The sequence below is a fragment of the Oncorhynchus keta genome, chromosome 4, assembly GCF_023373465.1.
Source record: "Oncorhynchus keta strain PuntledgeMale-10-30-2019 chromosome 4, Oket_V2, whole genome shotgun sequence".
Classification (NCBI taxonomy): domain Eukaryota; kingdom Metazoa; phylum Chordata; class Actinopteri; order Salmoniformes; family Salmonidae; genus Oncorhynchus; species Oncorhynchus keta.
In genome coordinates this window covers 87,208,452-87,225,740 of record NC_068424.1, presented here as the reverse complement: position 1 = coordinate 87,225,740, position 17,289 = coordinate 87,208,452, and the positions used below count along the sequence as shown (strand labels likewise).

At 45.2% G+C, this 17,289-nt stretch overlaps 1 protein-coding gene and 1 long non-coding RNA gene across 5 annotated transcripts; one reads left to right on the top strand and one right to left on the bottom strand.

The window, feature by feature from the left end:
* Positions 1 to 2,906: 2,906 nt before the first annotated feature.
* Positions 2,907 to 16,875, top strand: LOC118381019 (uncharacterized). Of its 3 annotated transcripts, none has more exons than XM_052518140.1 (12): positions 2,907 to 3,059; positions 3,978 to 4,091; positions 7,478 to 7,686; positions 9,170 to 10,193; positions 10,290 to 10,745; positions 11,651 to 11,750; positions 14,135 to 14,283; positions 14,544 to 14,656; positions 14,807 to 14,860; positions 15,312 to 15,401; positions 15,913 to 16,035; positions 16,453 to 16,875. In XM_052518140.1, the coding sequence occupies exons 1-12, from the start codon at positions 2,999 to 3,001 to the stop codon at positions 16,708 to 16,710; spliced, it is 2,751 nt and encodes a 916-aa protein (XP_052374100.1). In that variant the 5' UTR covers positions 2,907 to 2,998; the 3' UTR covers positions 16,711 to 16,875. The 3 variants fall into 3 exon arrangements, with proteins under 3 accessions (XP_052374100.1, XP_052374102.1, XP_052374103.1); XM_052518142.1 differs by lacking the exon at positions 14,807 to 14,860 and adding an exon at positions 14,705 to 14,758; XM_052518143.1 differs by lacking the exon at positions 14,807 to 14,860.
* On the bottom strand, positions 12,272 to 13,194 carry LOC127929785 (uncharacterized). 2 transcript variants are annotated; one of them, XR_008136216.1, is made up of 3 exons: positions 13,071 to 13,194; positions 12,585 to 12,692; positions 12,272 to 12,422 (listed from the first exon to the last, which is right to left on the bottom strand). It is a non-coding gene; the product is annotated as an uncharacterized LOC127929785 (long non-coding RNA). The 2 variants fall into 2 exon arrangements; XR_008136217.1 differs by having other exon boundaries at positions 13,125 to 13,190.
* Positions 16,876 to 17,289: the final 414 nt, after the last annotated feature.

Below are 17,289 nucleotides of genomic sequence, written 5' to 3'. Positions count from 1 at the left end.
GGTGTAATGAACACTGAACAGGTGTAATGAACACTGAACAGGTGTAATGAAAACTGAACAGGTGTAATTAACACTAAACAGTTGAAACGAACACTGAACAGGTGTAACGAACACTGAACAGGTGTAATGAACACTGAACAGGTGTAATGAACACTGAACAGGTGTAACGAACACTGAACAGGTGTAATGAACACTGAACAGGTGTAACGAACACTGAACAGGTGTAAAGCACACTGAACAGGTGTAATGAACACTGAACAGGTGTAATGAACACTGAACAGGTGTAATGAACTGGTGTAATGAACACTGAACAGGTGTAATGAACAGGTGTAATGAACACTGAACAGGTGTAAAGCACACTGAACAGGTGTAATGAACACTGAACAGGTGTAATGAACACTGACCAGGTCTAATGAACACTGAACAGGTGTAATGAACAGGTGTAATGAACACTGAACAGGTGTAATGAACACTGAACAGGTGTAATGAACACTGAACAGGTGTCATGAACACTGAACACGTGTAATGAACACTGAACACGTGTAATGAACACTAAACAGGTGTAATGAACACTGAACAGGTGTAATGAACACTGAACAGGTGTGTAATGAACACTGAACAGGTGTAATGAACACTGAGCAGGTGTAATGAACACTGAACAGGTGTAATGAACACTGAACAGGTGTAATGAACACTGAACAGGTGTAACGAACACTGAACAGGTGTAAAGCACACTGAACAGGTGTAATGAACACTGAACAGGTGTAATGAACTGGTGTAATGAACACTGAACAGGTGTAATGAACACTGAACAGGTGTAATGAACACTGAACAGGTGTGATTAACACTAAACAGTTGAAACGAACACTGAACAGGTGTAATGAACACTGAACAGTTGAAACGAACACTGAACAGGTGTAACGAACACTGAACAGGTGTAATGAACACTGAACAGGTGTAATGAACACTGAACAGGTGTAGTGAACACTGAACAGGTGTAATGAACACTGAACAGGTGTAACGAACACTGAACAGGTGTAATGAACACTGAACAGTTGAAACGAACACTGAACAGGTTTAACGAACACTGAACAGGTGTAATAATATATAATAACACTGAACAGGTGTAATGAACACTGAACAGGTGTAACGAACACTGAACAGGTGTAAAGCACACTGAACAGGTGTAATGAACACTGAACAGGTGTAATGAACTGGTGTAATGAACACTGAACAGGTGTAATGAAAACTGAACAGGTGTAATTAACACTAAACAGTTGAAACGAACACTGAACATGTGTAACGAACACTGAACAGGTGTAATGAACACTGAACAGGTGTAATGAACACTGAACAGGTGTAATGAACACTGAACAGGTGTAACGAACACTGAACAGGTGTAATGAACACTGAACAGTTGAAACGAACACTGAACAGGTTTAACGAACACTGAACAGGTGTAATGAACACTGAACAGGTGTAATGAACACTGAACAGGTGTAACGAACACTGAACAGGTGTAAAGCACACTGAACAGGTGTAATGAACACTGAACAGGTGTAATGAACACTGAACAGGTGTAATGAACACTGAACAGGTGTAATGAACAGGTGTAATGAACAGGTGTAATGAACACTGAACAGGTGGAATGAACACTGAACAGGTGTAATGAACACTGAACAGGTGTAATGAACACTGAACAGGTGTAATGAACACTGAACAGGTGTAATGAACTGGTGTAATGAACACTGAACAGGTGTAATGAACAGGTGTAATGAACAGGTGTAATGAACACTGAACAGGTGGAATGAACACTGAACAGGTGTAATGAACACTGAACAGGTGTAATGAACACTGAACAGGTGTAATGAACACTGAACAGGTGTAATGAACACTGAACAGGTGTAATGAACACTGAACAGGTGTAATGAACACTGAACAGGTGTAATGAACTGGTGTAATGAACACTGAACAGGTGTAATGAACAGGTGTAATGAACAGGTGTAATGAACACTGAACAGGTGGAATGAACACTGAACAGGTGTAATGAACACTGAACAGGTGTAATGAACACTGAACAGGTGTAATGAACACTGAACAGGTGTAATGAACTGGTGTAATGAACACTGAACAGGTGTAATGAACAGGTGTAATGAACAGGTGTAATGAACACTGAACAGGTGGAATGAACACTGAACAGGTGTAATGAACACTGAACAGGTGTAATGAACACTGAACAGGTGTAATGAACACTGAACAGGTGTAATGAACTGGTGTAATGAACACTGAACAGGTGTAATGAACAGGTGTAATGAACAGGTGTAATGAACACTGAACAGGTGGAATGAACACTGAACAGGTGTAATGAACACTGAACAGGTGTAATGAACACTGAACAGGTGTAATGAACACTGAACAGGTGTAATGAACTGGTGTAATGAACACTGAACAGGTGTAATGAACAGGTGTAATGAACAGGTGTAATGAACACTGAACAGGTGTAATGAACACTGAACAGGTGTAATGAACACTGAACAGGTGTAATGAACACTGAACAGGTGTAATGAACACTGAACAGGTGTAATGAACACTGAACAGGTGTAATGAACACTGAACAGGTGTAATGAACACTGAACAGGTGTAATGAACACTGAACAGGTGTAATGAACGTGTGTAAAAATGACCATAACAAGCGTTCTAATCACCTGTAAGCACACTGGACAGGCTCAAATTTCACATGTACAAAAAATATATGATAATTACAAGCGTTAAGGCCTGTACCTGGAAAGACGATTTGAACCTTTTGGCCTTCCATATTTGACCCCTTATTTTAAGTCTCTAGGAAGAAGTTGGGTGACTTGGTGAGAGGTATCAGAAGCGTCACTTGGGTGAATCACCGCGCCATATCCTGTAACAAGTAGAGAGAATGACGTAAGATCACCGGACAGCATTTATAACCCCAGAGCGCTCCGTGGCGCGTGCATTAGACACTCCGGTGATGGCTGAGCTCGAGGTAGAATCGCTTCATTTCTCCGTGGGCATCCTCGGTATCTCCGGCGGTGAGTGAACATTTAGATTTCTGATGGGTTCTACTTTTTATATAGCCTAAAACCTTTAAAAGAATTAGCTGTGTCTTACGATTTAAATATATTGTAAAATAAATATATTATTGAGTTGATGAAGCAATGAGAAGTCGATCATAAAAACAATACTTGGTCCCCGACAATGAAAATACCGAGTAAATAATAATAACAACAGTTAGGTCCAACTCGAATACATTTGATCCAAAAAAAGAGTGGGGCTTTTTTAATGTCGTTATCTTATTTTCGCTTTATGTTGATGATCCTTATAGGTCTCATATAAAATATTGTGATCACAAAAAAATGTGGCAGAAGGTTTATATTATCTGTATTATGTTGTACATGAATGCAGGCTGATTCTCAAAATAGACTTCACGAGAGATGTGAGGGAGAATGGTCCGGAGCATCGGCAAGTTGCAGTACAGAAACTTGGCCAATAGAGGGCGAATATGGCTCTGTGTTCATGGCTTCTTGTCAAAAGTTTGTGTTTTTTTTTGTGTGAGTTTGTGTGAGTTTGTGTGGGTTTGTGTGAGTTTGTGTGGGTTTGTGTGAGTTTGTGTGAGTTTGTGTGAGTTTGTGTGGGTTTGTGTGAGTTTGTGTGAGTTTGTGTGGGTTTGTGTGAGTTTGTGTGAGTTTGTGTGAGTTTGTGTGAGTTTGTGTGAGTTTGTGTGGGTTTGTGTGAGTTTGTGTGAGTTTGTGTGAGTTTGTGTGAGTTTGTGTGGGTTTGTGTGAGTTTGTGTGAGTTTGTGTGAGTTTGTGTGGGTTTGTGTGAGTTTGTGTGAGTTTGTGTGAGTTTGTGTGGGTTTGTGTGAGTTTGTGTGAGTTTGTGTGGGTTTGTGTGAGTTTGTGTGAGTTTGTGTGGCCTGATGTCTTCTGACCTGTTGTTGAACCCTGCAGGTTCTCTACTGCTGCTGGTGAATAACTATGGCAGCTCTCCTGAAAAATCCCTCATCCCCCATACTGCACTGGGGGTTCTACTGCTTATCATCGCTGCCCTCTTGGCCTACTCTGGTACCTTATCTACTGTTTATTACTCATAATAACCCTACTCTGGTACCCTATCTACTGTTTATTACTCATAATAACCCTACTCTGGTAGACTACCTACTGTTTATTACTCATAATAACCCTACTCTGGTAGACTACCTACTGTTTATTACCCATAATAACCCTACTCTGGTAGACTACCTACTGTTTATTACCCATAATAACCCTACTCTGGTAGACTAGCTACTGTTTATTACCCATAATAACCCTACTCTGGTACCCTATCTACTGTTTATTACTCATAATAACCCTACTCTGGTACCCTACCTACTGTTTATTACTCATAATAACCCTACTCTGGTACCCTATCTACTGTTTATTACCCATAATAACCCTACTCTGGTAGACTAGCTACTGTTTATTACCCATAATAACCCTACTCTGGTACCCTATCTACTGTTTATTACCCATAATAACCCTACTCTGGTACCCTATCTACTGTTTATTACTCATAATAACCCTACTCTGGTACCCTATCTACTGTTTATTACTCATAATAACCCTACTCTGGTACCCTACCTACTGTTTATTACCCATAATACCCCTACTCTGGTACCCTATCTACTGTTTATTACCCATAATAACTCTACTCTGGTACCCTATCTACTGTTTATTACCCATAATAACCCTACTCTGGTACCCTATCTACTGTTTATTACCCATAATAACCATACTCTGGTACCCTATCTACTGTTTATTACCCATAATAACCCTACTCTGGTACCCTATCTACTGTTTATTACCCATAATAACCCTACTCTGGTACCCTATCTACTGTTTATTACTCATAATAACCCTACTCTGGTACCCTATCTACTGTTTATTACCCATAATAACCCTACTCTGGTACCCTATCTACTGTTTATTACCCATAATAACCCTACTCTGGTAGACTACCTACTGTTTATTACCCATAATACCCCTACTCTGGTACCCTATCTACTGTTTATTACCCATAATACCCCTACTCTGGTACCCTATCTACTGTTTATTACCCATAATACCCCTACTCTGGTACCCTATCTACTGTTTATTACCCATAATAACCCTACTCTGGTAGACTACCTACTGTTTATTACCCATAATAACCCTACTCTGGTAGACTACCTACTGTTTATTACTCATAATAACCCTACTCTGGTAGACTACCTACTGTTTATTACCCATAATAACCCTACTCTGGTAGACTAGCTACTGTTTATTACCCATAATAACCCTACTCTGGTAGACTACCTACTGTTTATTACCCATAATAACCCTACTCTGGTAGACTACCTACTGTTTATTACTCATAATAACTCTACTCTGGTAGACTACCTACTGTTTATTACTCATAATAACCCTACTCTGGTAGACTACCTACTGTTTATTACCCATAATAACCCTTCTCTGGTAGACTACCTACTGTTTATTACCCATAATAACCCTACTCTGGTAGACTACCTACTGTTTATTACCAATAATAACCCTACTCTGGTAGACTACCTACTGTTTATTACTCATAATAACCCTACTCTGGTAGACTACCTACTGTTTATTACCAATAATAACCCTACTCTGGTAGACTAGCTACTGTTTATTACCAATAATAACCCTACTCTGGTAGACTACCTACTGTTTATTACTCATAATAACCCTACTCTGGTAGACTACCTACTGTTTATTACCCATAATAACCCTACTCTGGTACCCTATCTACTGTTTATTACCCATAATAACCCTACTCTGGAAGACTACCTACTGTTTATTACTCATAATAACCCTACTCTGGTACCCTACCTACTGTTTATTACTCATAATAACCCTACTCTGGAAGACTACCTACTGTTTATTACTCATAATACCCCTACTCTGGTACCCTATCTACTGTTTATTACCCATAATAACTCTACTCTGGTACCCTATCTACTGTTTATTACTCATAATAACCCTACTCTGGTACCCTATCTACTGTTTATTACCCATAATAACCCTACTCTGGTACCCTATCTACGGTTTATTACCCATAATAACCCTACTCTGGTAGACTACCTACTGTTTATTACCCATAATACCCCTACTCTGGTACCCTATCTACTGTTTATTACCCATAATACCCCTACTCTGGTACCCTATCTACTGTTTATTACCCATAATACCCCTACTCTGGTACCCTATCTACTGTTTATTACCCATAATAACCCTACTCTGGTACCCTATCTACTGTTTATTACCCATAATAACCCTACTCTGGTAGACTACCTACTGTTTATTACCCATAATACCCCTACTCTGGTACCCTATCTACTGTTTATTACCCATAATACCCCTACTCTGGTACCCTATCTACTGTTTATTACCCATAATAACCCTACTCTGGTAGACTACCTACTGTTTATTACCCATAATAACCCTACTCTGGTAGACTACCTACTGTTTATTACTCATAATAACCCTACTCTGGTAGACTACCTACTGTTTATTACTCATAATAACCCTACTCTGGTAGACTACCTACTGTTTATTACCCATAATAACCCTACTCTGGTAGACTACCTACTGTTTATTACTCATAATAACCCTACTCTGGTAGACTACCTACTGTTTATTACCCATAATAACCCTACTCTGGTAGACTACCTACTGTTTATTACCCATAATAACCCTACTCTGGTACCCTATCTACTGTTTATTACTCATAATAACCCTACTCTGGTACCCTATCTACTGTTTATTACCCATAATAACCCTACTCTGGTACCCTACCTACTGTTTATTACCCATAATAACCCTACTCTGGTACCCTATCTACTGTTTATTACCCATAATAACCCTACTCTGGTACCCTACCTACTGTTTATTACCCATAATAACCCTACTCTGGTAGACTACCTACTGTTTATTACCCATAATAACCCTACTCTGGTAGACTACCTACTGTTTATTACTCATAATAACCCTACTCTGGAAGACTACCTACTGTTTATTACCCATAATAACCCTACTCTGGTACCCTATCTACTGTTTATTACTCATAATAACCCTACTCTGGTACCCTACCTACTGTTTATTACTCATAATAACCCTACTCTGGTAGACTACCTACTGTTTATTACCCATAATAACCCTACTCTGGTAGACTACCTACTGTTTATTACCCATAATAACCCTACTCTGGTAGACTACCTACTGTTTATTACCCATAATAACCCTACTCTGGTAGACTACCTACTGTTTATTACTCATAATAACCCTACTCTGGAAGACTACCTACTGTTTATTACCCATAATAACCCTACTCTGGTACCCTAGCTACTGTTTCAGCGAGACATAACAACTATCCCCCTCCCTCCCTCCCTCCCTCCCACCAGGTGTGCGACGCAGCTTGTCCCAGTCCCGTTTGTTCTCCAGTGTGTGTCTGACAGTATCTGCCCTTTGGGGTGGATCCGGCCTGGTCTACCTGCTGGTTGGGGAGCGGGTGTTGGGGGCCACAGAGCTGAGGACCTCTCTGGTCCCTGGTCTTGCAGCCTTCACCCTGGCCCTCCTCATCCTGGCTATAGTCTCGCTCTTCCAGAGAGAGGTGTGTAATGTGTGCCATCTGGGGTGGAAGTAGGTTTCAACAATTCTCGTAACTTTCCAAAAACTCTGTGGTTTTCCAGAAATCCTGGTTAAAGGATTCCTGGACTTTCTGCTTATGCCCTCGCAATTCCAGGAATCTTCCGATCAGGATTTCTGTAAACTGGGACATTTTTGTGAAAGTTACTGGAATTTGGCAACTCTAAGCAAAGTAAAATGTCTGTTATTCACTGTAATAATGTTTTTAAAATTGTATAACGGCCTTAATTTTTGCTGGACCCCAGGAAGAGTAGCTGCTGCCTTGGCAGAACTAATGGGGATCCATAATAAACCCCCAGGAAGAGTAGCTGCTGCCTTGGCAGGAACTAATGGGGATCCATAATAAACCCCAGGAAGAGTAGCTGCTGCCTTGGCAGAACTAATGGGGATCCATAATAAACCCCCAGGTAGAGTAGCTGCTGCCTTGGCAGAACTAATGGGGATCCATAATAAACCCCAGGTAGAGTAGCTGCTGCCTTGGCAGAACTAATGGGGATCCATAATAAACCCCAGGAAGAGTAGCTGCTGCCTTGGCAGGAACTAATGGGGATCCATAATAAACCCCAGGTAAAGTAGCTGCTGCCTTGGCAGAACAAATGGGGATCCATTATAAACCCCAGGTAGAGTAGCTGCTGCCTTGGCAGAACTAATGGGGAGCCATAATAAACCCCAGGTAAAGTAGCTGCTGCCTTAGCAGAACTAATGGGGATCCATTATAAACCCCAGGTAGAGTAGCTGCTGCCTTGGCAGAACTAATGGGGATCCATAATAAACCCCAGGAAGAGTAGCTGCTGCCTTGGCAGGAACTAATGGGGATCCATAATAAACCCCAGGTAGAGTAGCTGCTGACGTGGCAGAACTAATGGGGATCCATAATAAACCCCAGGTAGAGTAGCTGCTGCCTTGGCAGAACTAATGGGGATCCATAATAAACCCCAGGTAGAGTATCTGCTGCCTTGGCAGAACTAATGGGGATCCATAATAAACCCCAGGTAGAGTAGCTGCTGCCTTGACAGAACTAATGGGGGTCCATAATAAACCCCAGGAAGAGTAGCTGCTGCCTTGGCAGGAACTAATGGGGATCCATAATAAACCCCAGGAAGAGTAGCTGCTGCCTTGGCAGGAACTAATGGGGATCCATTATAAACCCCAGGTAGAGTAGCTGCTGCCTTGGCAGAACTAATGGGGATCCATAATAAACCCCAGGAAGAGTAGCTGCTGCCTTGGCAGAACTAATGGGGATCCATAATAAACCTCAGGAAGAGTAGCTGCTGCCTTGGCAGAACTAATGGGGATCCATAATAAATACAAATACACATATAGACCATATCATTTGTATTGTTGTATTGTATTGTTATTTTGTATTGTTATTTTGTGTTGTTGTATTGTACCTTATTGTCATATTGTATTGTTATATTATATTGTTATTTTGTATTTTTGTATTGTAGGTGGTCTTCTTTATCATCACCCTCTCTATCAGTCTGGCTTGTGGGCACCAAATCGCCGGTCTCTCCTCCCCGGGCTTCGGCCAGTCTGCCACCGCCGCCTGCTACCTGCTGGTCACTCTGGTGGGGGCGTACTTCGGCTGTGGCCGCCTGCTCTCCTTTATCACCCGAGGTAGAGTGGAGGCTCCTGGGACACGGCTGAAGAAGAGGAGGGCTGGGGGTCAGGGGTCCAGAGTTCCAGAGGACTGTAACGACGTGGTACCTGTAGGCCTGGTGATGAACCTCCTGTCTGCCAGTGTGTTAGCCTGCCCCCTACTGGCCGTGGTTCCTCAGCTCTCTGCGGGTCACGTCCCCTGGCTATGGACGGCTGCTGTATTCCAGCTGGGGGTGTGTGTCCTCTCCTACAGGGCCATGGACTCTCTGACAGCCACCTTCTATGGCTTCACCTCCATCCTACACTTCACTGAGGGCTACAGTGCTCTCCTCACAGCTCCCTCCTTCTCCATCCTCCCCTCCTCCCCAGTTCCCTTCCCTGTTGTCTTCTCTGTTCTGTTCTTCATCCTGGCTCTGTTCAGTTGTCAGAAGAGTCTAGCTGAGGGTCTGTATCAGCTGTTCTTCGTAGCGTATACCATTGCCATCGCCGCCCAGCCATCGCTGTCCTTCCAGGCCGGGGCGCAGGGTGTACAGGCGGCAATCTTTGTCGTGTCAGCTGTGATGCTACTGGTCACCTCCTACAACATGTTAGCCAATAGGATCCCTACGGGGGAGGGCATGTTCAAGGCCTTGGTGACGCGTGTCAGCAACCTGACGCTCCGCCCCCGTGACAGACAGCTCCACGACCCTTACCTGGGCTACTCCAGGTATGCTGACGCCGAGGTGTTGGGCCACGCATGCTCCGTGCTCGCTGCCTTCTCCATCACGTCGTCCGTAGAGGAGCGGGACCCGCTGGCTGTGCTGGTGCTGCCTTGGACTGTGGTGGCTGGGGGCATCCTACAGTTGCTGGTCGGCTCTGTAGCCTTCTCCCGAGGTAAGACCCGTGCATTATTAACATGTTACAATTCAATATTTGTTCTGTTCGTGTGATTATTGTATATCCAACACGTTTTTATTTCCGGTACCGTAGGTAAGACGCTGGAGAGCACGGCATTCATCCTGTACGGTGTCATGTGGTCTGTCTGGGGGCTGACGCGGTACGGCGGTCTCTACGGTGACACCCGAGGTTTCAACGTAGCGGTCGGCATCATCAGCTTCCTGTTGTTCAACAGTCTGGTGACGGTGGGAGCTCTGTTCCTGAACATAGCCTGGTTCCTCTACGCCGCGACCTTTCACCTCATTATCATCTCCTTTCTGCTGGATGCCGTCGGAGCACTGCCTTATGGGTACGATATCGGCGTGTCTATCGTGTTCGGCCTGGTGTCTTTCTACTGCTTCCTGTCTGGTCTGTTCAACATGACCTTCCTGACCCCCCAGTTGCCCCTGGGAAGGGCCCTGGTTAGGCTGAGCGGGGAAGGAGGAGGAGGGCGGGACACCTGTCCACATGTCCCGGCACGCAAGGCCACCGCTGTTCACCAGATAGCAGGTAAGAGAGAGGCAACTAACCTGGTGTCCCAAATGGCACCCTATTCCCTTAGTGGACTGCTTTAGACCTCAGGGTCCTATTGTTTCTCTCTCTCTGTCTCTCTCTCTGTCTCGCTCTGTCTCGCTCTCTCTCTCTCTCTCTCTCTCTCTCTCTCTCTCTCTCTCTCGCTCTCTCGCTCTCTCGCTCTCTGTCTCTCTCTGTCTCTCTCTGTCTCTCTCTCTCTCTGTCTCTCTCTGTCTCTCTCTCTCTGTCTCTCTCTCTCTCTCTCTCTCTCTCTCTCTCTCTCTCTCTCTCTCTCTCTCTCTCTCTCTCTCTCTCTCTCTCTCTCTCTCTCTCTCTCTCTCTCTCTCTCTCTCTCTCTCTCTCTCTCTCTCTCTCTCTCTCTCTCTCTCTCTCTCTCTCTCTCTCTCTCTCTCTCTCTCTCTCTCTCTCTCTCTCTCTCTCTCTCTCTCTCTCTCTCTCTCTCTCTCTCTCTCTCTCTCTCTCTCTCTCTCTCTCTCTCTCTCTCTCTCTCTCTCTCTCTCTGTCTCTCTCTGTCTCTCTCTGTCTCTCTCTCTCTCTCTCTCTCTCTCTCTCTCTCTCTCTCTCTCTCTCTCTCTCTCTCTCTCTCTCTCTCTCTCTCTCTCTCTCTCTCTCTCTCTCTCTCTCTCTCTCTCTCTCTCTCTCTCTCTCTCTCTCTCTCTCTCTCTCTCTCTCTCTCAAGGGCTGGCTCTCTCTCTCTCTCTCTCTCTCTCTCTCTCTCTCTCTCTCTCTCTCTCTCTCTCTCTCTCTCTCTCTCTCTCTCTCTCTCTCTCTCTCTCTCTCTCTCTCTCTCTCTCTCTCTCTCTCTCTCTCTCTCTCTGTCTCACATGAACCCTGATACTGTAACACGAAGCCTACGTCTGAGTCTGTCTGTCTGTCTCCAGAGATCATGAAGAGTGGGGGTATATGTGGGATGCCCACTGACACAGTCTATGTACTGGTGGCAGCATGTAACAGACCTGAGGCTGTGGAGAAGGCATACAGGTGAGTTACACAGCTTACTAGGCCCATATGCCTCTCCAAACCCGTTGTCACCCCTATAGACAGTAGTACTGAGCCAACCTCTATAGACAGTAGTACTGAGCCAACCCCTATAGACAGTAGTACTGAGCCAACCTCTATAGACAGTAGTACTGAGCCAACCCCTATAGACAGTAGTACTGAGCCAACCTCTATAGACAGTAGTACTGAGCCAACCCCTATAGACAGTAGTACTGAGCCAACCTCTATAGACAGTAGTACTGAGCCAACCCCTATAGACAGTAGTACTGAGCCAACCTCTATAGACAGTCGTACTGAGCCAACCTCTATAGACAGTAGTACTGAGCCAACCCCTATAGACAGTAGTACTGAGCCAACCTCTATAGACAGTAGTACTGAGCCAACCTCTATAGACAGTAGTACTGAGCCAACCTCTATAGACAGTAATGTTGAGCCAACCCCTATAGACAGTAGTACTGAGCCAACCCCTATAGACAGTAGTACTGAGCCAACCTCTATAGACAGTAATGTTGAGCCAACCCCTATAGACAGTAGTACTGAGCCAACCCCTATAGACAGTAGTACTGAGCCAACCCCTATAGACAGTAGTACTGAGCCAACCTCTATAGACAGTAGTACTGAGCCAACCCCTATAGACAGTAGTACTGAGCCAACCTCTATAGACAGTAGTACTGAGCCAACCCCTATAGACAGTAGTACTGAGCCAACCTCTATAGACAGTAGTACTGAGCCAACCTCTATAGACAGTAGTACTGAGCCAACCTCTATAGACAGTAATGTTGAGCCAACCCCTATAGACAGTAGTACTGAGCCAACCCCTATAGACAGTAGTACTGAGCCAACCTCTATAGACAGTAATGTTGAGCCAACCCCTATAGACAGTAGTACTGAGCCAACCCCTATAGACAGTAGTACTGAGCCAACCTCTATAGACAGTAGTACTGAGCCAACCCCTATAGACAGTAGTACTGAGCCAACCCCTATAGACAGTAGTACTGAGCCAACCTCTATAGACAGTAGTACTGAGCCAACCTCTATAGACAGTAGTACTGAGCCAACCTCTATAGACAGTAATGTTGAGCCAACCCCTATAGACAGTAGTACTGAGCCAACCCCTATAGACAGTAGTACTGAGCCAACCTCTATAGACAGTAATGTTGAGCCAACCCCTATAGACAGTAGTACTGAGCCAACCCCTATAGACAGTAGTACTGAGCCAACCTCTATAGACAGTAGTACTGAGCCAACCCCTATAGACAGTAGTACTGAGCCAACCCCTATAGACAGTAGTACTGAGCCAACCTCTATAGACAGTAATGTTGAGCCAACCCCTATAGACAGTAGTACTGAGCCAACCTCTATAGACAGTAATGTTGAGCCAACCCCTATAGACAGTAGTACTGAGCCAACCCCTATAGACAGTAATGTTGAGCCAACCCCTATAGACAGTAGTACTGAGCCAACCTCTATAGACAGTAATGTTGAGCCAACCCCTATAGACAGTAGTACTGAGCCAACCTCTATAGACAGTAATGTTGAGCCAACCCCTATAGACAGTAGTACTGAGCCAACCTCTATAGACAGTAATGTTGAGCCAACCCCTATAGACAGTAGTACTGAGCCAACCTCTATAGACAGTAATGTTGAGCCAACCCCTATAGACAGTAGTACTGAGCCAACCCCTATAGACAGTAGTACTGAGCCAACCCCTATAGACAGTAATGTTGTTCCAACCCCTATAGACAGTAGTACTGAGCCAAACCCTATAGACAGTAAAACTGAGCCAACCCCTATAGAGAGTAATACCTGTCTCTCCCCGTCTCTCCCTGTCTCTCCCTGTCTCTTCCTGTCTCTCCCCGTCTCTCCCTGTCTCCCTGTCTCTCTCTGTCTCTCCCTGTCTCTTCCTGTCTCTCCCCGTCTCTCCCTGTCTCTCCCCGTCTCTCCCTGTCTCTCCCTGTCTCTTCCTGTCTCTCCCCGTCTCTCCCTGTCTCTCCCTGTCTCTCCCCGTCTCTCTCTGTCTCTCCCTGTCTCTCCCTGTCTGTCCCTCTCTCCCTGTCTCTCCCTCTCTCTCTGTCTCTCCCTGTCTCTCTCTGTCTCTCCCCGTCTCTCCCTGTCTCTCTCTCTCTCCCTGTCTCTCTCTGTCTCTCCCTGTCTCTCCCTGTCTCTCTCTCTCTCCCTGTCTCTCCCTCTCTCTCTGTCTCTCCCTGTCTCTCTCTGTCTCTCCCCGTCTCTCCCTGTCTCTCCCCGTCTCTCCCTGTCTCTCCCCGTCTCTCTCTGTCTCTCCCTGTCTATCCCTGTCTCTCCCCCTCTCTCCCTCTCTCTCTGTCTCTCCGTCTCTCCCTGTCTCTCCCTGTCTCTCCCTCAAGGTGTAAGCAGCAGGCCCAGGACCGGCCCATGTCTCTGTGGGTCTCCTCTATAAACCAGTTAGAACCGGTCAGATCCCTGCTGTCTCCTCTGCTCTGGGACTTCATGAGCGCTGCATGGCCCTCATCTATCAGCATGGTCGTACCCAGGGGTTAGTGGGTGACTTATTAACACTGTGTGTGTGTGTGTGTGTGTGTGTGTGTGTGTGTGTGTGTGTGTGTGTGTGTGTGTGTGTGTGTGTGTGTGTGTGTGTGTGTGTGTGTGTGTGTGTGTGTGTGTGTGTGTGTGTGTGTGTGTGTGTGTGTGTGTGTGTGTGTGTGTGTGTGTGTGTGTGTGTGTGTGTGTGTGTGTGTGTGTGTGTGTGGTTCATTTGAGTTACTGTGATGAGGATGTCCTGTATTCTACCGCCAGGCCCGTGGATGGAGGTGTTTGGTCTCGGGGAATCAGCTAAACACATTGGAACCCCTCAGAGCATCGCTATCAGGAACCCAGACTGTGCAGTAGCTACTCATCTTATCAACCTGGTACGAACCCTAACCCCTGACCCCTTACCTCTGACCTCTAACCCTCAGAGCATCGCTATCAGGAACCCAGACTGTGCAGTAGCTACTCATCTTATCAACCTGGTACGAACCCTAACCCCTGACCCCTTACCTCTGACCTCTAACCCTCAGAGCATCGCTATCAGGAACCCAGACTGTGCAGTAGCTACTCATCTTATCAACCTGGTACGAACCCTAACCCCTGACCCCTTACCTCTGACCTCTAACCCTCAGAGCAGCTATCAGGAACCCAGACTGTGCAGTAGCTACTCATCTTATCAACCTGGTACGAACCCTAACCTCTGACCTCTAACCCTCAGAGCAGCTATCAGGAACCCAGACTGTGTGGTTGCTACTCATCTTATCAACCTGGTACGAACCCTAACCCCTTAACTCTAACCCCTGACCTCTAACCCTGACCTCTAACTCCTGACCTCTAACCCTTAGAGCAGCTATCAGGAACCCAGACTATGTTGTAACTACTCATCTTATCAACCGGGTGAGATCATATCATAGACCTAGTGCTGGGCTGGAACAAAAGCCTGCTCACCCTCTGTAGTTCTCAGGGACCAGGGTTTGCGGTCATTGGATATCTTAACAGATGCTTCCCATTCTTTTCCATGATTCTGCCCTGCAGGTGGGTCCTATCGCTGTGACGTCAGCCAACCCCACAGGAGAAGCAGACACCACACACCACAACCAGGTGTACGCCAAGCTGGGAGACAAGGTGCCCACAGCCTTGTTTATACCTGGCGCTAACATAGATCCTTTTGTTCTGATCCTGTTTACATTCTGATTATGACCACATTTTCTGAAATATATCTACACGTGGTATGTTATCAGTCCACTGTACCGCATTGTGACCACATTTCCTGGTCCCTTCCTTTATGCAAGTCACTTGACAGCTATTCTTTCAAAATAATATGTATTTATTTATTTATTTAAAGACACATATATCAATATTACTGTAGTATTACTGTAGGCTATGAGGACTGGCCACCCCACATAGCCTGGTTCCTCTCTAGGTTTCTTCCTAGGTTTTGGCCTTTCTAGGGAGTTTTTCCTAGCCACTGTGCTTCTACACCTGCATTGCTTGCTGTTTGGGGTTTTAGGCTGGGTTTCTGTACAGCACTTTGAGATATCAGCTGATGTACGAAGGGCTATATAAATACATTTGATTTGATTAGTTCTGAGGGTCCAGCTGAGACACAGATAACAATCTCTCTCTGTCTGTCTAGGTGGATGGTGTGTTGTGTGATGGGCCGTCCCCTGAAAACAGTGCCTCCACTGTGGTCGACTGCACCAAGATAGAGAGCGGCCATATTGGATTCTTCAGAGTGGGCCTCATCCCCAAGTCCCAGGTAAACAGGGTTAAGGTTAGGGCTGGGTTTAGAGTTAGGGACTCTTCAGAGTGGGCCTCATTGTGTGTGTGTGTGTGTGTGTGTGTGTGTGTGTGTGTGTGTGTGTGTGTGTGTGTGTGTGTGTGTGTGTGTGTGTGTGTGTGTGTGTGTGTGTGTGTGTGTGTGTGTGTGTGTGTGTGTGCATGCTTGTCTATATGTAGTGTCTAACACCTCTGTTATGTGTGTGTGTGTGTGTGTGTGTGTGTGTGTGTGTGTGTGTGTGTGTGTGTGTGTGTGTGTGTGTGTGTGTGTGTGTGTGTGTGTGTGTGTGTGTGTGTGTGTGTGTGTGTGTGTGTGTGTGTGTGTGTGTGTGTGTGTGTGTGTGTATGCTTGTCCATATGTAGTGTCTAACACCTCTGTTATGTGTGTGTGTGCCAGGTGCTCCAGATCTTTGAAGACATCCAGAAAAGGCACTCCCATGGCCAGATAAACCCTGGATTTGAAACGGACCTCACAGAGCCTGGCCCTAACCTGACAGACCCTCAGAGACACACAGAACAACATAATACACAGTCCCCAGAATCCTCTCCAGTTCCACCAGCCACCCAGTCTCCTGCCTACATAGACACCTCTCCACATCCATCAGACTCCCCAAGCTACCGCCCCTGGGTCCTGACAACTACTGAAGACTCTTAGTTACTGTCTTAGTTTAGAACATGTAGTCTTATTTTAGCTTTCATGTTTTCTAGGTGGAAATTAGGCGGTGTTCCCTGAATAACCACAACACATCAAGGAAATGAATATTTAAGACAAACAGTATTTATGTATGTTTAAATGTATATTAAAGGCAAAATCTCTTTCTCTGCTGTTTGGTAATTACAGAACTTTTGTAAATATTGGGTTCATTCTAACGAACTACGTATTAGGGTTGTAGCTCTACTGTTGCTATGGAGACAGATAGTTGTCACATACATTCTGTGTTCTCTGAAATGGAGTTTAAAGAAGCCATCGACACATTCATGTAAGAAGCAAGTTTTCTTTGCGGATCGATAAAGGCATTAAAGCCTATCATCATCATATGCCATTTAGCAGACGCTTTTATCCAAAGCGACTTACAGTCATGTGTGCATACATTCTACGTATGGGTGGTCCCGGGGATCGAACCCACTACCCTGGCATTACAAGCGCCATGCTCTACCAACTGAGCTACAGAAGGAGGAAAGACCGGTACCTGCAAAATGATGCCAAGGAAACATGTTTCAGGAAGTACTGTAT

What these genes read in the sequence shown, in the direction of transcription:
- LOC118381019 (XM_052518140.1), top strand. Translation starts at nt 2,999, where the DNA reads ATGGCTGAGCTCGAGGTAGAATCGCTTCATTTCTCCGTGGGCATCCTC. An exon ending in GCTGTGGAGAAGGCATACAG is followed by an intron (nt 11,751 to 14,134) that starts GTGAGTTACACA and finishes CTCTCCCTCAAG; the next exon opens with GTGTAAGCAGCAGGCCCAGG. An exon ending in GCCTCATCCCCAAGTCCCAG is followed by an intron (nt 16,036 to 16,452) that starts GTAAACAGGGTT and finishes TGTGTGTGCCAG; the next exon opens with GTGCTCCAGATCTTTGAAGA.